Raw genomic sequence first — 23,307 nt, 5'->3', positions numbered from 1 at the left:
AGGAAGGTAGGAGAGACACATCCAAACCAGCATTTTTGTTAGGGAGAAAGGCAGGCAGAATTTACTATAACATATCAAGTTTGGCAGCACTTGTATCTCTTGTACAAAATCTTGTGTCTTAGGAGATACAGAGGGAACGTGGATTAACACCACCAGAGTTAATTATAGTTGCCAGAGGACACAAAACCATAGGAAAACAGTCAATTGGTTCTGCGGTTCCTGGAATAAGTTGCTTTTATAAACACCATCATCAACAAAAAAAGTCTCATTAGATAAGACAAGCTAAATGTCAATCCCATTTTATTACATAGAGGAATAGCTCTCGTTTATCTCTTCCTTGTACTTTCTTATTCCCTATTCCATCTTCTCCTGCCTAAGTTATAATTGCAAAAAAATCTGCAGTGCTTAAGCTTTAAACTTAAACCATTTCTCTACAGTGATGTAAATCTTACACAGGGACTCTTACATCTGTTTACACCAAACCAATACAATTAATTTGATTTTAGAAAAATAAGCTTCCTAAGGCTGTTCAAGCTAGATACACCAAAGAATACTTGCCTGTGGTGTGTCTTTCTGCATTGATGTAGTAATTTTAAATTTTGTTCGTTTACTGCTGAAGTTCATATTTAATGAAAACGTAGACTCTGCCTCTATGTCTTCCTGCAATAAAGAATCTTTTTAAAAAAACAGAAATGGAAGCAGAAAATGATAACAATTTACTTTGAGAAATCACAGGTTGGGGCTTGCATATGTACAAACAATTTTAGATTTGTAGTTGGAAATTCTAAAATGCCAGTTGAGTTGAACCAGGTCAATTTTTTAAGCTACAGCTTAACTAGCCTAGAAATCAAGTCTGTTTCAGAAAACACTATAAAGAACTCTGACTTACACAAATTTTGCTAACAAGCCAATACAACTAACACAACTTCTGGTTTAATACTTCAACTGCTTATCTTAGTTGCAAACACTATTCATTTAAACTCATTTTCTCCCTGCAAAGAAAAGTAGGATTTGCATTTTATGTCAGAACCACAAGAGCTGTTGCCTTCACAACTACTACTAAGGTTGCTTTCCAGAACTTAAGGAAAAACATCTCAGTATTTTGTTACATTATAATAGCAACTGCATCTATCTGTATGTTTCTAATTTTTTCCTGTCAGAATCTCAATTCTTTTCCACATGCAAAAGTCTGTTTCTTTCAATAAATGGTAATTATTCCCTGCAGCCCAAACATCTTTATGTTCAACTAACAGGATGACTTGACCAATCTTTGCAGTTTCCATGCAAGAGTCTGTACAAGTATTACCAATTTTCAGTAGAATAAAGTTACTGAGCTTCTCTGACCTTGGAATCCTGTGAAACTGTGGTTGTCTCAAGTGCAAATACTTTAGTAAACACTGCCAATATTTATCTGAATATATATGCAAAACAACAGTAATTCTGACTCTATATTCTGCCACAAATATTATTTATTACAATATTTTGTATTATCCAGGCATAGTATAGAAAAAGGGCAAAGATCAACAGCTTTAAAAAATATAAGCTAACTTAAAATTTTACCATTATTCTACTTAAATGGCTGAGTATAAACCAAAATAAATTGTGTTGTGGATGAACTCAAAAAGCATGATTCTAGTGAACCAATAAAGATTTTGCCAAAAGTTTCTTTATTTCTTCCCCCCTTTAAAAACAACAAACAAAAGCAAACTACAACATTTAATACACTGTGCTTTTGTGTGTGGCTCAGATACAGTTAAAGAGAAGTTAGTGTATTATATAATTTCACTGCTTATGCTACTAAAGTTCACTGGCTTATTCAATAAGTAAGCTGACAGACTGTCTATAGAGATCTGCTTTCATCTTGCTGGATGGAGTGCAAAGAAAACAGAATTAGCAAAAATGTTGAATACAACAGTCTGGACGTTAAAGAATCAGAAAAGGCAGTGGTAAATGTTAAAAGGTAAAAGGGTTGGAAAGCTGTATCATTCACTCTTCAATGACATATGCTTAAAGAAACTGGGTAAACCTTATAAAACAGACATAAATAAATGTAAATCCTTTAAATAATGGGCAACTTTCTAAGATTATGAGAAGTCTCACTGTTTTCTGTAATAGCTCCCAGTGTTATATTTCACCCATGGTTTAACAGACATCTTCCCAGCCACTGTTCCAACCTGAGCTCATTTCTAGATAATGGAAGCATGTCCTATGCTTCAGCCAAGCATCAGATCTTCCTTGTGATCTCACTTTCCATTTTCTAACATTTTCCTTGTTAAAAAAAAAAGCAGCGCTCAGAGCAGCTTTGGATTTCTCCTTGTAAGTGAAGTGAACAGCTTATCTCAGGTTTCTTCTGCCTGACACTGTCTGAATAATGGGCTTTCTAGGCTAGCTGAAAGCACATGCTAAAGTTTGTATGGTATGCACAGGCACTTCTGCAGTGTTTCTTACACAACAGGTATCTGTAACCTTCACTGTATGGGCAAGAGGGTAACTGGTTTCACATAGGTCATACAGAAGTATGAGGCAGAGTCAGAAACAGAACCTGTATCAACCATTGCCTTAACCACAAACAAAGCTCAGATATGACTGGAATTCCATGAAACTCATGGAATGACAAGAGTTTGGCAAATTGCAGCAAAAATCCTCTCACACAAGCCCTCCTTGCTCTCTTTCCTCCTCCTGTAATATGCCAGCCAGGAAGAATATGGTTGCTGTTAGACATTGGGATTAAGGGGCTGGAAGTATATATATATATTATTTCTTTAGTATCTCTCTAAGACTTTTTGGGTTACTACACTCCCTTCCATGATTCAGTACAACTTTGAAAGTGGCATCTTTAAATACTGTCCCCCTCCAACAGCAGTGAATTTAAATATGGATGAAATGCAACAGAAACAATAAACATTCCTAGCATTATTACCTTTTCAGCATACCATGTGGTTATAGGCATAGAGAGCCTATATGACATTGATAGTTTACTTCCTCCTGTACCTTTCCTCACAAATACAGATTTTTAAGTTTTCACAAGGATCAGTAATACAGCTTAGGAAAAAAAAAACGCACAAAACCCAGCGGATTCTTTTATATTAAAAAAAAGCCCTCAACAAATATTACAATCACAAGACTGAAAACAGGAAACTTTTTAATATCATTACTGCATACCTTGTCTGAGTCATGGTTGATCATTTTGACATCAAGTAAGGATTTGATGGTTTTTGTCAGTTCCTTCTCATTCATTTGTGTACTATCCTGAAGCTCCTTGTAACTGACAGTTTCACTGTTGTTGAAGGCAAGCAACACTGCCATTTGGTATGTCGTGACCATGGCTACATAAGGTTTGCACAAATAATTCATTTTTACTTCACCTGTAATGATACAAATAGCACTTTATAAACTGATGGAATGTGCTGAAAAGTCATTGAAGCCTAAGTCCTAGAGCTCCTCATACATTTCCAGACATTCAATTCACACCTAAGTATGCGTTTAACACCTGGAATGGGAAGACAAAAACTGATGTTGTGAATTCACACATATAGAATGTGGTCTGCAACAAAAGAACCCTCTGATTAACTATGAATACTAGAGCAATAGTGTCCTCAATTAAAAAGGAAACCTACAGTGTTGAATTTGAATAATACAAAATAATTTATAGTACTAAAAAAAGCAAATTCCAAATAGCCTCAATGCATTGCAAAGCATAAACTTCAATTAGTAATAGCTTTACACAGAATCACAGAATAATGATTGCAAGAAAGTTGTTCCAAGGATTCTTTTTTTTAAAAGACTTGTCTATTACAATTTTTTCACAATGTTCTTACATTCTTTAAATTCCCCTGAAATTCAAAAATGAAAGAAAAAAAAGGAAAACGCACTGAACAAATCTGCCTGAAAGCAGATTTAGATTTTATGTGTGAAGGTGAGTGTGAGTCAGCAGCAATCTTCTTTTACCAGAACTAAATTTTCATTACATCTTGTTGCATGCTAGTTTGGTTTTCACCTCCGTGTAATATGTTGTGGTGCTCAGTCCTTAAAGTCTGATACCGAAAGCACTTGGAATAAAATATGATTGACTGATACTTACTAAACTACGCTACAACTTTACATCTCTCTCCTGTTTTTTAACATAAATATCTATATATTAAATATAAACATAAGCAAATATATATGTGTGTTTACTTAGATACTTACATAGCATAGTATAATACATATTCTTAAAATTATTTAATATTCAGCTAAGGGACATCTGATATTATAGAAAAAATTCCAGGGCAATTACTAATGCAGCAGTTCTGCAGTGCTATGTTATAGTTAGGAATGTAAAACTCTGGTTTTTCTTGTATTTAATATATCACAGAAAACACACACAAGTTTACAAAACAAATTCTGGAAATACTAAGCAGCAAATATTCAATGAATTTATAAGGTAAAGTCAGTCAATTGACTTTCCAACCTCAAAGTCTGTTGCCATTTGAAAAGCCCTTCTAACAAATAACTGTCAGTTGTATAGAGCATAAGTTTAGCAAAGCACTTTTTTTACCTGTACAAAGATAATGTAACCAAGTAAGCTTCCTTCCACTAAAATGCTGACTGTAAAATAATTCAAACTGTAAAACAAAATGAACTTCAATTAGCCAAACATATAACTACTTACAATAGTTTATTATCACACTACTGTCGCAGTGAATACCGGTTTTACATTCACCATATTGGATGCAAACATTGCAGATCAATTCAATACAGCATTTTCCTTTAGAAGACAGGTGATGACTGAACATCAGTCTTCTACTAAACTATTTGAACATATATTATCACTTGATGACTAAATCAAAAAGATTGTTGACACATTCATAATCTCAAAGCATAAAATACTGTAGTTAAACCGTGTTCCAAAGTAGTATCAATTCTTCTGCATTTAAAAGCATTTCTAGGAGGTTTTAGCAATCAATCTTGTTAGGTTTTATTATGCTGTTCCTTCCATTTCAATATAAAAACAAGCGCATTTTTTTTTTTTTCACCTTGTTGAAATCAATCTATATTGGCCAATAAGGCCAACAGCATCCTGGCTTGTATCTGAAACAGTCTGGCCAGCAGGACAAACGGCAGTGATTGTCCCCCTGTACTGGGCACTGGTGAGGCCGCACCTCAATCCCTGTGTTCAGGTTTGGGCCCCTCACTGCAAGAAAGACATGGTGGTGCTGGAGCATGTCCAGAGACGGGCAACGGGGCTGGTGAAGGTCTGGAGCACAAGTCTGATGAGGAACAGCTGAGGGAACTGGGGTTGTTTAGCCTGGAGAAGAGGAGGCTCAGGGGGGACCTTGTTGCTCTCTACAACTCCCTGACAGGAGGCTGTAGGCAGGTGGGGTCCGTCTCTTCTCCCAGGTAACAAGTGACAGGACAAGAGGAAACTGCCTCAGGTCGCACCAGAGGAGTTTTAGATTGGATATTAGGAAAAACTGGAACAGACTGCCCAGAGAGGTGGAGGAAGCACCATCCCTGGAGGTGTTTAAAAAAACACACAGATGTGATTTAGTGATGGACTTGAAGTCCTGAGTTAACAGTTGGACTTGATGATCCCAAAGGTCTTTTCCAACCTAAATGATTCTATGATTCCATGACTTTGATATCCTATTTAAAATAAATTCAGAAAATAAGTTTTACCTATTTTTTTAACAACATCCTTCAAAAGCATAAACTTTCAGTTAACATGTATTTCCCACTGTCAGCTACATACTGACTTTCATGCCAAAACTCATCTTACATTCCTGAACATATTTTTAGTGGGAATTCCAAAAGAGCAAGTTTGAAAGTAGGCCCAATTTTTGCCACCTTCCAATTTGGGTTTCGTTCTAGACACATCTACACAATTTGTAAACATCTCCAAATCAGGAACTGACTACAGATCCTCAAATTTCTGTTGAAACCTTCCAAAACCTATTTTCACAAAGAACACATTTATGATTTAGGAAATAACTTTTCAAAGCTGTGCCGACACCCCAAAACCTGAAGCATCCCCTCAAAATCAGTATTTTAAAAATGCTATATGCAAAATTGGCATTAGTAGTAATGCTAATTTCTTCCATCTTTTTTTGATTTTTACATGAATTTCTTGTCATTATGAGAAATGCTATATCAATCATTCTGGAAAGTGTTTTTTTTTCCCCCGATACTGAAGCTATACAAAGACAAACAAATATAATAGGAGAACAGGAATATGAAAAAAAAAAATCTCTAATCAAGAAAAGGTCTTAAAAACAACTTTAAAATTCCCCTCCTCTTTAAGAAATGAAGTTTTTTGTTTTGTGCAAGTGAAAATCAGCTATGCAGTTTAAAATGTGGCACTACAGTGCACAAGTTTGGTCACTGTAAATGAGACCACTTTCCAGAAGACTCTAGGAATGTAATTCCTAGAAGATTCTTTCAAAGGTGTATTTATGTACATGTAAATGTTGTTTTCACTAACGGAGAATAAGAGAAGGAAGGGCATAAGTGATCTGCAGACTGTGATAAGAAAAATCAAATTTATACAGAAGCACAAAATCAATCTTGTATTTTATATAACGCACCCTTCCTGTCATTCCTGGAAACTAGCAGGTACATTCCTGGAAATGAGCACGCAATAGAGAGTAAGAAAAAGCCCTAGGAGATGAAATGAAGCAGTGGATTTTGAAGAACAATTAAAGATATTCCAGAACATTTTAGAAAAAAAAAAAATAATCTTTTGAGGACATGGCTTCCAGCTTACTTATTCTGTGGGCTAAAATGATGCAGGAAAGTTACTCTGACATGCAGGAAAAAGACTAAAGTGAAAGTTTTCTGCAAGGCTTGTAAAAATCAAGATTTTATTTTAACATATGTAATACAAGAATCTGATCATTTTGCTTGTAAGGAGAAATATAAAAATGGGGATTTTTCAGTAGCATTCTAGTAGCTATGGCATTCTTTTGGCTGTCCTCTGAAAATGACTGAAATTTTGCTGAAAATCCAACAGAAAAATTCAAATATAAATCTTAATCATACATATTAGCCCTATAGCCAAGAGGAACAAATCTGACAATACTATGGGCAAGTGTCTGCTAAACCTTAGTTTTAGTATGTAAGGTTGGGTTTGGTTTTTTGTTTTTGTTTTTTTTTAATAAAATGAGAGATTTTGCGTTCATACTTCCTATCCAAAAGAAAGAAAATATGGCTTGCAGACAAAACCTAATCTAAGGTCTAACTACTTTCTGGTAATGAGAAAAACTTAAACAGATTCAAAGAACTATTCCTTAAAATGGGATCAAACCTCCCTAAACACCATGTAGCCAACACTCTGTACATATCAATTTGGCTTACTCTCACTTGCTCTGGCAACTCTGGTTAACATCGAAGGAAAATGCAAGAGGCAATTTTGACCTCTTTAAGAATCAGGTGGTTTTCCACACATAAGCTTACATAGTATCAAACCTAGTATTTATATACCATTCAAATAAATACGTAGTTACAGAAGCTCCAGCAGTCTCAGAGCCTGAAAAAGCTGTTAAACACTTTGCCCGGTTACAGAGGTACTGCCATACTTTGGAGTGCAATTGCAAAATGTTGTTTCCTTTCTAAATCCTGGCCAGAATCCTGAGATAACTTTCATTCATGGGTCAAATGATGAAATCTGACAGTAAAGACTGACATTGTCAATCTTTCAAAGACTCCACAAGGTCATGTTCTGTTTCCTCAGGGAATTTTAATTTAGCACATTAATTCTAGCTAGGTGACACATGAGTAAGTTTGCTCCTTTCAAGTGGCAGAACAGCGAAGTTAGGCAAGCAACCCAGACTCTGAGCTGCTTCTGATAGGCAAGTAGATAACAATATTCCAACTGAGGCACAACTGACAATACTCCTATTTTACAACCACTAACAACAGCAAAATGTCATTAATCACCTTCTGTGGATCCCATAGTATGGGTTGGAAAGTAAATTATTACATTGCTATAACCAACTGCCACTTAAGACACTGGAAATAAAAGCAGAATAAATAGTTCTAGTACTTAGTAGCAATACATGGGAAAGCTCCTTCACCACAGAAACAAAAATTTGTCATTATAATTTACATCAGACAGCAATTTAAGGTATAAAAACTGCTTTAAAAAAATCTGTTATGTCCAGTAATATGAAATTTTTATTGCCTAAAATGTATTTCACCATTAAATACACTTTAGCAAAGATCAACACACACATTCTGTATTTTAACGCAAACATTGTACACGTAACATTTGGAACACAATAATATAATAAACAGTAATAAAATATTGCATCTCTACAAAGCAAAAATAATGACATAAAAAGAGAATATTTGACTAAAGTAAAACTTCTACTGCTTTGAGAATTCATAAAGAAGAAAGCTTGATTTTGAATGGCTCCTATGAAATACAGGACAAGAGACCTGTATGTGCATTTTAATCTGCTATTAAATCTGTTCAGATTTAGTATTAGAAACAAAATCTTCTTTTATCTAAATATTAGGAATCTGTTTTAAAGCTAAGAAACAACCCAGTTCATTTGATTTTATTTATTATCTCCCTCATCAATCATGAAGTGTAGAAGACAGATGTGAAAAAAGAAAAGCTATGCAAATAGATACATAAATTCAGTAAGTCATTTGGGCGACCCTTCCAAATTTCATATGGACTGCAAACAGGATAGCCATGATTAACAAAGAAAATGAAGCAGCTCAGGTTTTTCTCTGTTGATGACCTTTTATTTGGAGTTATTTTACATTTTCCACACATTTACAAGAAGCCTCCTACTAACCTACCATCTGTACACTTTTTTCCAGTTCCTGAGGAATTGCAAATGTAGAAGAAGGAGCCTGAGTTAGAGGCCATGCACCAGCCTAAAGGTATTGGGAAAAATAAAAGCATTAACATTTTCATACAGCATATACATGAAGAAAAAAATAACACTATTGAACAGGTCTATAGTGTATACTATGTCATCAGACAACCACTTTAAACCAGGAGTTCTACCGCTCATTTTTTAACTCTCATTATGCGTGCCCCACTGAGGTATTAATTCGAGACAAGAACACAAGGCATTTTACATCACTATTGTTTAGTGTGCTAGTGGGTTAATTTTCAAAAGAAACACTAGGAAAATAAATTATTCTACAATGATCACAAGGTGTCAGTTTCCATATGAGAAGTATTCCGTTAGAAAACTTGTTCGCTTGTTATCAAAACACAAAAATTAAGTACAAATAACTCAACAGTAATAAACATACATTAGTACCTGTAGAACATATATCTGAAAACTAATTCCCAAATCTATAATTGTGTCCTGGTTTTTGATGAAGTTGTTGAATTTATTGTTGAGATCAGCACTAACACTCATGTCTGTATACATCCGGTGGAGCTTGCTGGTAAATTCATAACCACAGGCTTGCTGTGAAGAAAGATTGTAACAGGTTTCACAGTGAAAACTGTACTTATTATATAATATTATGCCCATTCATTACCAAAAATATGAAAATCTAGTCAGCAGAAGTGTTGTTATAATATTTACAGAGAACATTAGTTACAATAGAAAACAAACATTTAAAAGAAAATTATCAGATTTATTTTAGTTTCACTTTCAATTTCATAAAATAATTGTTCATATAAATGAACGTACAGAAAGACAGAGCTATTTTATGGTATTCCTTGATACTTCTATAATGTAAAGCATGAATTATTTAAACACACTTAATAGACGTACTCAAAATCTCATAAAAATCTCAAATGCCTAGGTGATAACTTGATCAAGAAATTAGTTTTTCTTTTCAGCTACTGGAAACAGGATCTACTAATTGCTATGTAATCTCTGGCACCCTCTGCTGCTCCCAGTCAACATTACATACACCTATGTACGTTTATTCTGCATTAGAAGAATTATTACATTACCTTTAGTTTATTAATCATGGCTTCTTCAGAATCCATAGACATAGACAAACCATGAATTAATCTTTTTGCCAACATTCTGGCATAGAACTGCATTTAAAAAAAATCAGATATGAGGATTTTCAAAAGCATAACCACATTCTTCAAGTATACTTTAAGCGCAACATTTTAACATTTTCTGAGTATCAGAAGTTACCTTTTGGAATACATCTTTGTCATCAATGTATTTGAAAACAGTAATGAAACTTGTAAGCTTGTCTTCTACTTCATTCTCTGTCATTCCTTTTGCTGACTTCTTCAACAAGTTGTCACAGTACTTGGCCAGCTCAAGTTAAAAAAAGAAAAAACAAACCCAAACCTACTTGTCAAGCTTGAGAACAAATGTATGCCAAGGTATTCCAAACTTCTACACAAAAGTTAATACATGAAATAAGTCACAGCCTACAGTCTCATGTTCTATTACAAGGGCTGTATTCATAGGTAAACAATACATACTACATGCACAGAAAATACAAATTATTTATCAAAAATTACAATTGTACCAATTTTGTACACACACAAAACATGCATATAGGTTATTTATGACTGCTGAAATACACACCTGAGGCTGACTTAGTGTGAGAAACAGATATTCATGTGATGGGCCCTATGCCAATCTGTTTGACAGTTACACAAAATTATTATTACTTTTTACAATAAGTATCACTTACCAACTCAGGTGCTTTGCAGATCGACTTGGGCTCCCTATAGTTAACTACTGATGTCAAAGCCTACATAGGAACACAGAGCAAAGAGGAAAAATGTAAATGACTTGAAACTTTTATGAAATTTGAAGAAATCAAAAATTGTTCAGGGCAAACACGATCTCAGAGCCTATAAAACTGAACTACACAAAAGGGAATCAAAAAAGAAACAATGAATAAAAGTGTTTGAACCACTGCTCTCTGAGAATTTGTGTGCTGAAAATTTTTAAGTTGAGATTTAAGTAAAAGTGGAAAGAGTAAAGGAACAGAAGTTAATTGCAAAAAGCAGAAGAACAAATTAAGTTCTGAGTAGAAACTTAATTGTAAAAGTATGAAGATCTTGGTATACCACAATATATATGGTCCAAAAGTACAGATGGAAAGAAACTGAGGAATAATTGCAGATCAAGCAGTATACCAACAGCAGTTTACATGTTTTTCAGCTCAAGATATGTGCTCTACATATGGTGTGCTCCCAACAGCAAAAAATGGAAAGAACTTGCGGTTATTGGATTTTTCAATAAAGAGAAAAAATACTGTTGAAAGTGGAAATTCAGAGCAGTGTAGTACAAAAAAATACCGTAGCTGAAGAAAACCTGAATATAATGAAAAAGAAAAGGAAGGAGAGAACAGCAGTTTAGAAATGGAAATAAACAGATATCAAAATCATTGAGATTAGTTTCTAAACTACATATCACACAAATTAACATTTTAAACTAATACTGATCCGAAAATATTGCATGACCATAGCTCCTAGGAATTAATAGTTCCTTCTATGGAAGGAAACGATTATTGTAAAGAAGAACTGACAAGCAACTTTCTTGTACAATGCGTCAACATTTCAATTGTTGATAACAGGTCCCTAGAATCCCTGTGAGAAAGGAATGCATGACTTGACAAGAAACATGAAACTCTTTGAAGCTTAGAACAGTCTTTTGCAATTACACTGGAGGCAACAATAGCAGTTTTTATATCCATGATGAAAAACTGACAGCAGATTAAGATTTTAAACATTTATTGTAATAAAGATCACTGAAGTGAAAAACTGATGTATTTAAGGAAAAAGTACGTTGCCTATGTGCCAGCAAACGCAGCTATCAATCTCCTACTACTACACCTTCTGGTACATGACATTAATTACAACTGAGACAGAAATGTATTAGGGTACTGAAATAAGTGTATGTTTTGAAATACTAAAATATTTATTTTATCAATATCACAAATACAGATGGGTAAATACTATTGATGTTACCGGTATCTTCATCACTATGTCTTTCCAGATTCACCTTGGCTGAAAATTATCAAAGCTTAGACCATGACCCTAACTAAAAACTGCAATTACTGTAAATGCCACAAAAGAGCAATGAAATGTATGCACGCATACTATGAAAGGAAACCATAGATAGGATAGTACTAAGTGCATTCTCTAGGAAAAAGATAAAAGGATATATGGGAAAGAATGTGAAATTAACAAATGGATTAGATCAAAACCAAGTACGTTTTAGGAGGAACCACTCAGTCCCTCAAGAGCCCAGGCATGTGTTGCAGAATTTAACAACTAATATTACTATTATTGTTATTATTATTATTTGTAACAATTAGAACTGTTATCTTAAATACCTTCATGGCATTTCAAAGAAAAGAGCAGCATGCCTCTCTCCCTCAACAGGCTTATTTAACTTTAAGTGCAGTTCTCTCCTGCAAAAACTTGCCTATTGTGACAGCGACTGAAGTAACGGAAGTTTCCAGATATTCTCTGTAGCTAACTTGCTTCAACTTGTAACAAAGATTCTAAGTAATACTAACAGCATTCAGAGTTCAAACATTATGGCAGCAAGCAAATTAAATTTCAAACACATGTTAAGAGTTACCAAACTTTCCAAACCCCACAATTTGTATATTTATTATCTGCACTTAGTTCTACATTAAATGGGTCAGCTCCATTTTTATGTTTTAATTATGGTGGACAGACCTCTCTTTCAGAAAACGTTTCAGTATTAGAATGGTTTCCTTTGACCACCTTTTCCCCTAACACCAGACTGTCTTTTGTGCCACTGCATTTCTTAACTAGAAAAACTGCATAAGAACTCTATCTTTGAGTATGTGTTGATGCCCTGAAGAATTTTAGTGAGCCTGTAACAGGGTCCCATATTTTGTTGTCCAATGTTTTTTTAACTTAGGTAAAAGTTACCTTGTCAAGGGCACTCATAAAGTGTTGATCACCATTCAAAACAGTATTGATGAGTTGAACAAATTTACTATGTACTTCCAAAACTGACTCCACAAACTGAGTTGGCATCTAAAAAAAAAGTAGATAAAACAGAAAGCAAGTTAATGAGAAAAGTAGTATTGCCTGCACACACAAGCATACCTACAGTAGTTGTACACCTTTCCCTAATTATTCTTTTTGGTAAAAGTTAAAATCATATTGATTAAGTCTTTGAGAGGATTGATTCTGCACTGTTGTACACTTACACTACTGTGCTTCAGCATGTTTTGGAAATGAAAAGTCCTGCTACCAAACATAGGTTTGAGTCTATGCTGCTTTCATGTTGTCTAATCTTTTCCACTATACCCTAAAATCCTCAGCCCTTTCAAAAGTCATTAACGCTAACATGGAAATACAGCAACCAAGCCAAAAAGCTCCTGAAATAAGTAAACTGTTGCTGCTTCCCCTACACACTGACTTCAAGACAAAAAAAACCCTTTGATTTTTCCCACATAGGACGGTTACCAATCAAATCTAGTGTGCCCCATTTCAGTGTAACATTTTGTATAGAAACAGCTAATAAGAATTAGAGGCGGCCTTTACACAGACAAGCTGGCAGGCAGCAATGTAACAGTGTGCAAGGCACTGCCTGCATCACATGACTCCCCAAGTGCATTCTCAGGTCACACATTAAAAATGTTTTGAAGACAAAGTACTTAATCCACACAGTGGAACAAGTATTTCACATCTTTAATTTATCTACCTAAGTTTGTGAATTTTCATCATTCTCCTGGCTCTGCATTCACTTCCCTGGGTAGACACTGTTAGTTTGAAATTTGCAAATAACATGAAAGCAAACTATACTACTAGAGACTTCAGCCCATTTTCAGTATGCACACAGGAGTCATGTACAGAAAAGTAAGCACTCCTGGGCAATAAGAAAGGGAATTTACAACAGTTCATATCTACGTAGTATTACAGACAGAAACACTGGATGGCTGAAGTCACCATCCTAAAGTGAGCACAGATCTAGACAGTAAGATGTATACATGTACAAATGTAATGCCAATTTGTTTCTGAGCAGCAATGCTAGAGGAACAAAAATGGAATTGAGTAATTTAAATACATATGAACTGAAGAAAGTTTAACACACTTCAGTAAAATAATTAAGCTACAGTATTTTCAGGAATTACATGAAAATATGAGACTACAAAGCTATTAGTGAAAAACACCACACTGAAATCAGGACAGGATGTCAAGTCCTACAAATAACATATAATTAAACTAAATGGAATCATTGGTTTCTAACATACCAGAACAGCAAATGTCACTGACTTAGAGAAATTGAGGGAAAAAATACATACATGGAACAAAAGGACCCACTTGCCATGACAGCATTAAACAAACAACAATGAGAAATATCTAGCTGTAGTAGTTTCTGGTTAGATCACAACAATCAACTCTCAGGATAGATATGTGTTGCACAGCTAAGCGTGCTGATTAGAAGCTACAATTTATCCATAATGTTCCAAACCAATTTCATATAGACAAAGTTAAAAAAAAAACAGAATAGACTAAAAAGAAAAGGGTAAACATTTAATCAGGAATGTTAATCAAATAGGTGATTTCAGCTGCCTGAGAAAACTCACATTTTCCTGAGAAAGATTGCTGGTTGCTCTAAGGCCCTCATCACGGATATGGTTTTGTAGTTCCTGAATCATATGAGGTAAACCACTTGACACAGCACGAAGTAGAGTATACATATTTGCCATGTCTGTAACAGAGATACATTTTTATAGAATATGCTTAGAAACACTAAAAATCAACACTTAATTTAGTATCATAACTTCACACAGAACTTTTCAAAGACTGAAACATGACCAACTGTTTTGAAAAAAAAAAATTAACATACACTGGATCACTGACAAAAGCAAAAAGAAGGGGTAGGGCTAATATCAGTAATTTACTGAGTACTGCCATTGTGACTACCTCACTCGTTCAGTATTGCTTATTTAGGAGAGACTCCAAGAGGAGAGGTAGGCTAGTATGGAAAAGTATTGTGCCAGTTTCTTTTAATCCTTGGCCTCCTTAAACCTCCCTTAGCACCAGCCAACCAAAATCAATTTAGCTATCATATTGACTTGACCACAGTTTTCCTCCAGTGGTGGCTTGAAATTTTTCTCAGGTTAGAAAAGCCATAAATAAGCAGCTGCTATTTTTATGGTTGGTGGTTTTTTGGCCAAAAAAAAGAATCTCGGCTCTGATCAAATTTACAGAACTCTCTGGAAATTGAACACTTATTAGATACAATTTAACTGTGAAAAGTAATTTTTTTCACATAACGGATACTATCTTCCACACAAAAATAAACATTCTTTCAAGGTTAAAAGGTATGTAGTCATCGGGATGCATAATTTTTTTAGTTGGGCAGGGTATGTAGTTCTAAGAGCATCTGCTTCTGTAAAAAGAATTTGGGAAGGGAGGTCACAAAAGATTCAGGACAATAAAAAGTGGCTATGAAAAGAAGCCAAAATACTTTATAATCCTGACCTGTCAAATGATGACGAAGGAATCTGTAAAGACAGAACCATTGGTTTACAAATGAAAACACAAGCATAAAATATGATCAATTCTACAGGACACAGGACTTCAGTGTGTTTTTAAGCCGACTAAGACAAGGAAAGAGAAAGAGTATTGGCTGAAAGAAGAGTTGTTAACAGCAAGAAGGTTTTGACTCTGTATTTGGGAAAATGAAAATGAATTATGTGGTAAAATTAAAATGTCATTCAGGGTTTAATTGGGCTTTCTAGATAAGTAACAGCTATTAGTTGAAAATGCTTAAGCACATAGGTCATTGAATAAAGATAGTAAATTGCAATGCTAAATGAATGACACAAAACCCACTTCATGCGTTTGTGACCATTGAGACTTACCACTTCTTTTCTCTTGTCTGATAATATTGTGACATTCTGCATGTAGAAACTGCAAGTGATCAGCTACCATTCTCTGTTGGCATTCATGAATCACTTTGCCATATGAGCTGGGATGCAAGTATTTCCGACACCGCATTTCTTCATCTTTTAATCTACCTAAAACCTACAGACAAGTGTTTAAACTGAGAGCTGATGAGATGCTAACAACCAATATAGAACCATGCACATACAACAGTTGTATGTATGTAGAATGAGATACATGAATAAGTAACAACGTTAAAGAACTTGCCCAGGATCCTGAAAGATTAGATTTGTTCTTTTGAATCAGGCTGTCACTGAATTAGTGCAATCTTCTGTTCTGAGTACTGACCAAGCTCAGTTACTACTCGATGTCTAATAGAACTCAATAGTTGTCACGATTTATTTCTCCCTTCAGCTTTGTAACAGGTCTTCTCCAATTTCTTCTACCATATTTACTCTTTTCTGAGGAGGTTTTACCACAATACCTGTTTATGTAAGAATCACTTTACTGTTCCAAACCCATCTGCTTGTATGTAAACATCTGCTCAAAAGACACAGGAGTACATCTGAGCTACTAATAAAAACTCTCTTTATAACTTCAATGAGGGAAATAGGCATTATCATATATTAAGTCATATGAAAACTGACTGAAAAGCACTTATATCCAGTAATTATAAGGGGAGCAGAGGAAGAGTAGTGCAGCTACAAACTGCTTATGATAGACAAAATGAATCTGCATTCATTTCTTTTGGTTTAATTGAAGTCTTAGCTTGTCCCTGAATTTTACCTCAGGTGTGCAACCATTAGCATATGCTCCTTATGGTTAAAAGCGATCTCACAGCCTTCTCCTCAACTCTTCCATCTTGTTAGTGTGGACAGTATAGCACCAATGATTGACTCCTAGTCCTGTATTAATCTTTGCCTTCTCAAGCAAGGTATAAGAATTACCAGTAATTTAATCACAACCTGCCTTCGTACACCACAAAAAAAAAAATCCATCTCAGAGTATGTAATTTTTAACAATGCTCTGTAACAACTCTACTATGTAGTCTTCTTTAAGCATTACATTGATATACTACTACAAACAGAAGAAAAATAAGGAAGCAATACAGATCAACCTGATACACATTTTGGGGGTTGTCTTTATTTATTTCTACTTTTCATGCAATCGAGTTATCGTTTATTATGAAATATTTTGAAGCTGACAGTCCATCCATAGGCAAGGTTTGTAGTTTATACTCATGCCAACAAAACGCATAGTTTAAACTGCATGAAAGCACACAAAAAAGAACAACTATGGGAACTGTACAGGAAAACACGTATCATCAGTTAATTATAATACCAGATTTTAGTTATTACATGTGTACAGAAGAATCTCTTACCTTCTCCATGTATTGTGAGCAATTTGACTCTTGCAATAAATTTGAAGCTTCTTGTTTATAATACTCCCCTGTTTCATTCAGAAAAGGACACTCAAATATTTCCTGATAAAACTAAAAAGGGAGATATTTTTTTTAAAGTACAAATAATGCATACACTAGATTAACATTCAAAATTACAAACGTAAATCAGAAACATTTATCTACCTTTAGGGGGAATTTTTTCTTATACTGTTCAACATGAACAAAGGAGTTAATAACCCCATGGATTACTTTCTGGTTTGGGTCTTCTCCACAGCGATCACTGAAATAGGCAAAGGAAATATTAATGAGAATGTAGGTATCTAGTGTAACTCATCTAATAGCTGAATGAAATAAAATCGGATGAAAACATTTTCCAGTAAATTCCTCTGCTTAAATTGGTAAAATTGAAGAAGATTAATCTTAAAATAAAAAGTGCACTCCTCTTTCTTTCCTATACTTTTAAATTGTTGAGAAAGCAATTCATAAACTATCATAAAAAGCATTTGCAGGTCATGAAATTTCCCAGTGTTTGCTAAAGATATAAGTATTCCAAATACTGTAAGCAAGTACTTGAATAGTTACAATAAGTTACATCCAATTAAATATATTACCTTCAAACTCCCACCCCCTCCAAAAAAAAATTAAAATCATTTTTGCCAGCATCACACCAAGCAGCATACTATTTTATTATCTACTATTCAACATGTAGATATGAAGTGGAACAAATAACATACTTGGTGCATTGTCTCAATTTTTAATGATACACTGGAAAAGGAAAACTTTATGTCTTCCAGTTCATTCCAGCTTCTAAGGAAAAAGTTCAAATAAAGAAAATATTTGGTTGAAAACAAAAGTAATTGAAACAAGTGTTTTTACATGCTAAAAACATTAGCGTGTACTCCTTTGCAAAGACTGGAAGTAACAGACCCACACTCAGAGCAGCAGAGACTTTTAAAACATGAACTGTTCTAAAAAAGACCACTTGCACATACACTTTACGAAGAAGTAAAAAATATTCCTTAACTCCTAAGGTGTTAAATAGGACTAAAATATGATTTACAAAAGTATATTTAAGCATCAGCAGTTGTAATTTCAAAGGTTTTACTTTTTAAAACACATGTGTACATGTACATACATATATAGGGATAGAATAAGAACTTCTACTTTACCCAGCCTGCACTGAAAAGACAAAACAAGTTCTCCATTAGAAACTCACGTTGGTATAAGAGAGTCAATTACTTGAGTGATTTAAAAAAAAAAAAATAAAAAGGGAAAAAAAAGTAAAGCCAGAAAAAATACTTCAAACTCAAACATTACAATATATCCATCTAGGCTGGGGTGGAATCAGGGGAAAATAATTTTGCTAATTTAATTGATTTTGATTTGGAATTGATAAAAACTCCAGATGCCCATGAGCTAGGGAGGTTTACCAGGACAGCCACACCAGCAGTTACTAAATTACATACACCAGACCATATGTTCACAGCACTGTTAACGGTGTGTACTGCTTTTAAATACTACTGTGTCCTAAGATCCGAAAACTTAAGCTCATGATGGGTGGAAAGAACTAGCTCTCTAACAGATTACAAGCAGTCATTGTATGGTTTATGCAGCTTGGTCACCTGTTACAAGTGAGTTAACCTAATGGTAACTGCTTTAGCAGGGATGGTCTGATTTACACACACACACCCCCACCCACCCCGGGGGAAAGGAAGGTTTCCTCTGGCTGTGGTAGCTGGAACAACGGAATAAATTTGGGTTTGGGTACATGTAATCACACCTTGTAATCTTGCCAGCATCCCTCTGCTGGGTCTGATTATATGATGGCAGAGGCAGCAGCAAGACACAGAAGGGAATAAGTCTAATACCAGACCCAGTGCCTGGACCCAGCTCCACCCTGGAGGGACCCAGGAGCATGATTAAGTTGCAGGATGTATGCAGCCGGTGAACACAGCACGATGTCATGGAGTGCAGGAAGCTATGTAACTAAAAGTTAAGCATATTACAAAACAGGGAACCATCCAGTCCACCTCTAGCACGTGGGCTGGACCTGGAAAGATACTGGTGACACAAACACAAGAAGCATTACTGTAATAACAGATGAAGACTCAGATCCCCTCTGCTCGGTTCACAGGCCACTTCACAGACCTTAGCCCATGCAGATGCAGGAGGAGAAGGGGCAGCAAAGTCAGGCTCAAGGGATTCAAAGATCAGTAAATCATTAGGAAAAAGCTGTAAAAGTGCAGGAGGGAGACACTCCGTGGAAGAGCTGTAAGGCGGAAGACAGGCTTTTGAAGCAGAGGTCAACAGCATGAAGGCGATAGACGAAAAGGAAGACAGCACAGAACCAGCCTTGTCTGCTTTGGCAGCATATTCAGGTTTTTATTTACACCAATGGCACTGCTCCCAACAATTTGTAATGCAAATGGCTAGTTTCAACAAAATTTGACATAATTTTCAAGGATGGCTTTCAGGAAAGCTATAGCAGTAAAAGCATCTCCCAAACTACGATGAGAGAAATTGGTGACCCCACCGAGGTGGAATTCTTAAGTCTGCATTTTCCTTCTTGGCAGTAGTCAGCAAGCAATATGGACACATACAGCTACAGAGCAGCTGCTGCACAGTTTGAAGCACGGATGTCACAGGACATCTTGGGAGGGTAGAAGGGAATGATGATGTTTGGTGGGGAATCTGGACAAAAAGATAAAGCACTAGAAACACAAGTTCCACTAATCTGGATGATGAGTTTCTTTTTTCAAAAGAAATGGAGAAAGCTACAGAAAACAAGCTCAAGGAAGTTGTGCCAGTTTATATTAACTCCATCTTGTTCCTGCCTTAAGAGTGAAGCTAACAGTGAAGTTTAATACTTATTGTACAGCGTAATTCTACAGCCCCATAAAATAGATTTAAAGTTTAAGACACAATAATAAATACTGTATTCACTGAGAAGATTTCATCATTCAGAAGAAGTGCTCTGCTGTGTCAGACCAATGGCCTATCAACACCACTTAACTACAGAATTCACTGTGAACTAGAAGAGCCCATTTTGAACACTTCCTAAAAAGTTAACTTCCAATAGCTTTCCTTCCAAACAAATGGTAGAAATAAATTATCAGCTTTGACAAGAACAGGGTCAGTTAGTTAGAAAGTGTTAGTTATCTTTACTAGAGAAGCCTCTCCTGGTTAGTCTGTTCTAATCACACTGTCATTTGAGATAGCACCTGAATAATTTCCAAATTATTTCTGTTTAAGAATTTCATAGATGAATTTTCTCACAATTCGAGATCTTGTCGGCTTCCTGTTGTGTTGAAACAAAAATGCATAAGTTGATATTCAGCTTGCCTTGTAGGAGGAGTGCTTGGGCTAGAGGGAGGGGGAAGAAAGTGTGTTATATACAGAACTATATAAAAAGGAGTGCAGTCAGACACAGACAAGCTTAAGTGATTTACCAATTTTCTGCTGTTCAAGGTAACTAATCCTGCTCCCTTTTGCTCAGTCACAGGCCTCTGTATCTCTCTTGCATTGCTTTGGCACTCATCTAATGCTTTGCTGAACTGACTCATCATGCCAATCTAGAGAAATATTAACCAAGATGGTTTTCTGTCATAGTGAGGCAGTGCAACCGCTAATAAGATGAGCACCAAATTCAGCACAAGAAAGTAGCAGAGCACAGCCTGCTCCTTTTTGGCATCAGCAAACTCTTAGATCAGTTTAGCCATCTTGTTCAGCTGAACCACAAGTCACTCTTGTAGTTCTTCACTGCCATATACCAAAAAAGCTTGTTGTCAACTGTAATGTATAGTGTATCACACAAGTCTGTAACTTCTAAAAAGTCAACGTGCTCAAGATTTTAGTCAGAAGTCTTTCAAATTCCAGTTAAACACATTGCTAAAATAAAACCTGAAAGCAAAATCTGTGGCTCTGCTCTCCCTAACTTTTCCAGTACAATAATAAACATGGTTTTATAGGCAACCAGTTGACAATAATGTTGGTTATCAACTCCACATATCACCGTATACTAAACAAAATCTTCTGGTTAAAAGAAGTTCAACTGTTCCACCTATTTAAATTTCAATTTTTTTGTATAACATTTTAATAAATAGAACCATATGTACACTTAAGTACTACACAAGGAATCTAATCAAGAAGTTTCTAAGTATATACATGTATTAGTAATTTTATTAAGTTTTTTAGGTAATAATCTTCCCATGCATAATCTTGCACCTCTGGTAGATTTAACTCATTGATATCCACTTCTTCAAAGACCCTGATTAATTCCCGCATTGCTGAGCTCAATGCTAAAAGACTTTTAAGAGTTGTTTGCAACAGCGTCTTTAACATTGCCTCTTACAAACTGTATTAACCAGTAGAATCACAGTAAAGGACAGCAAGAAGCCTACAGATACATGCAAAGACCATCTTCAGAATACCCATAGTAAGTCCTACATTTCATGATACCACGAAGAACAGCTATAATAAGAAGTCTCTCTTACATAGTTCACTACATTATATGCAGATCACAAAGTGGGTAGAACACAGTTAATATTGTTAGATGTGTATTTTGAGAAACGGAGTTGAGTTAACTTTTGAGATCAAACAGAAGAATCCTTAATAACTGAGGGGGGGGAAAATCCAGACCCAACCATTAGAGACAATGACTCAAGTTTTATTTAGAACTTTCTAAATGGTTTAATAACAACGTCAACTTGTTACAGGCTCAAGATCTAATAACCCACAGAGCCAGCGACAGTCTTGATCTAAATATCCTTGCGAGGTCTGTCATCAGCCTCAAGGTAAACACATACCATTACTTTTAAAAGGTATCGGATGTCTCTTGATAAAGGTTTTAACAGATTTCCACTCCCACCCACAAGTAAATATACAGATTGACCAAAATGAGTCTTCAGGGTCACCGTGCTCGATGTATCAAAGCAGAATTTTCTTCACCATGAATTTAGTAAAAATAAATTGTTATAGTAAACATATGGATAAAGCAGTATTAGCACTGGTTACAAAGGAAGCACGGTTCAACAACTCAAAGCAAATAAATACTTTCTGATTCCAGAGATACCATCTGAGAGACACATCATGTCAGTTACTTAGTCATCAAAAATTTAATTCAGGAAGGAAAAACAAAATTTAATATTAAAATATCCTTTTTTAATGCATTCTAAATACAGCTTTTTTTTTTTTCTGACCACGTGCACAGCAAAGAAACTTTGATCAGCCAAATTACCTCACTATCCCAGTTCACCTACACTGAGTCAGGCATGCAATCACTTTAAAAACCCCCACCCAGTCACTGGGCAACTCCAGAGCTACCCTTAACAGTAGTAAAAGCATAGAAACCAATGGAACTTACAACTACACACAAGGTCTGTAGTATATTTCAAAATTTCCGTTTATTCATATATAAAAAGATCCTTTAGAAGCTAAACAGTATAAAGCTTTTGAATCAAAACTTAAGAAGCCCAAGTCCTGTAACTACCAGGGTCTTTGTTTAAAAGTAACAAAGATATTCAGAAATAAAATAATAAATTCCCTCCAAGTGAAAAAAAAAATAATATTTATTTCCATTTCATTCAAGCAAGGCACCAAAAATGTTAAATGAAGTCACTCATCTGAACAACAGAAACCCAGATGCTTCGCTTTCCTTACAGAGAAGCAAGAACTCTTTTGGGTCCCCATGCAAAGCAACATAGCTTTTCTGGCTTTGGCCAGAATCTTTGCATAAGCCCTGGTCCTTCAGTTTAGTGATGGCACAGAAGCCATACGCGGTCAGCATCAGGTGGAAAAAAAAGGCAAAAGGTATCCTATGGGACCTGGAGAATTATTCCAACTACTCCCCAATCCCATTGATAAAAAGGGTTGCTGAAACAGAAAGATCACGACCCTCAGGTAACAGTGAATTAACCATTTCCTTTTCAGACTCTTTCTACACATGCAAACCACAAATATATAGCCACAACAAGAAAGGCTGATAGATCATCATCATAAGTTACAATGCTACCTTCAAAAAAACCATTAAAAAGTTTGATTGGCATCCCCAGACTTTTCAGTGTAAAAAAGTGCAATACCCCCCCCCCCCCCT

The 23,307-nt window shown here is 35.3% G+C and overlaps 1 protein-coding gene across 4 annotated transcripts in view; it reads right to left on the bottom strand.

Moving 5' to 3' along the window:
* CUL2 (cullin 2) overlaps positions 1 to 23,307 on the bottom strand; it is a 52,466-nt gene that overhangs the window by 5,807 nt on the left and 23,352 nt on the right. For 3 of the 4 annotated variants that reach the window (XM_037384066.1, XM_037384065.1, XM_037384067.1), the window contains exons 7-20: positions 20,493 to 20,579; positions 17,400 to 17,496; positions 17,196 to 17,306; positions 15,793 to 15,955; positions 14,509 to 14,633; positions 12,842 to 12,949; positions 10,618 to 10,677; positions 10,104 to 10,232; positions 9,911 to 9,997; positions 9,261 to 9,413; positions 8,788 to 8,865; positions 4,538 to 4,604; positions 3,163 to 3,365; positions 559 to 660 (exon numbers count right to left, since the gene is read on the bottom strand). In XM_037384066.1, the coding sequence (XP_037239963.1) occupies positions 559 to 660; positions 3,163 to 3,365; positions 4,538 to 4,604; positions 8,788 to 8,865; positions 9,261 to 9,413; positions 9,911 to 9,997; positions 10,104 to 10,232; positions 10,618 to 10,677; positions 12,842 to 12,949; positions 14,509 to 14,633; positions 15,793 to 15,955; positions 17,196 to 17,306; positions 17,400 to 17,496; positions 20,493 to 20,579 (1,570 nt within the window). The remainder of the gene's footprint in view (positions 1 to 558; positions 661 to 3,162; positions 3,366 to 4,537; positions 4,605 to 8,787; positions 8,866 to 9,260; positions 9,414 to 9,910; positions 9,998 to 10,103; positions 10,233 to 10,617; positions 10,678 to 12,841; positions 12,950 to 14,508; positions 14,634 to 15,792; positions 15,956 to 17,195; positions 17,307 to 17,399; positions 17,497 to 20,492; positions 20,580 to 23,307) is intronic. The other variant, XM_037384068.1, reaches the window with a different exon arrangement.

The sequence above is a fragment of the Falco rusticolus genome, chromosome 4 (genome assembly GCF_015220075.1).
Source record: "Falco rusticolus isolate bFalRus1 chromosome 4, bFalRus1.pri, whole genome shotgun sequence".
Taxonomy (NCBI): domain Eukaryota; kingdom Metazoa; phylum Chordata; class Aves; order Falconiformes; family Falconidae; genus Falco; species Falco rusticolus.
The sequence above is the reverse complement of the archived record's forward strand: the minus strand, read 5'-3'. Positions and strand labels throughout refer to the sequence as shown.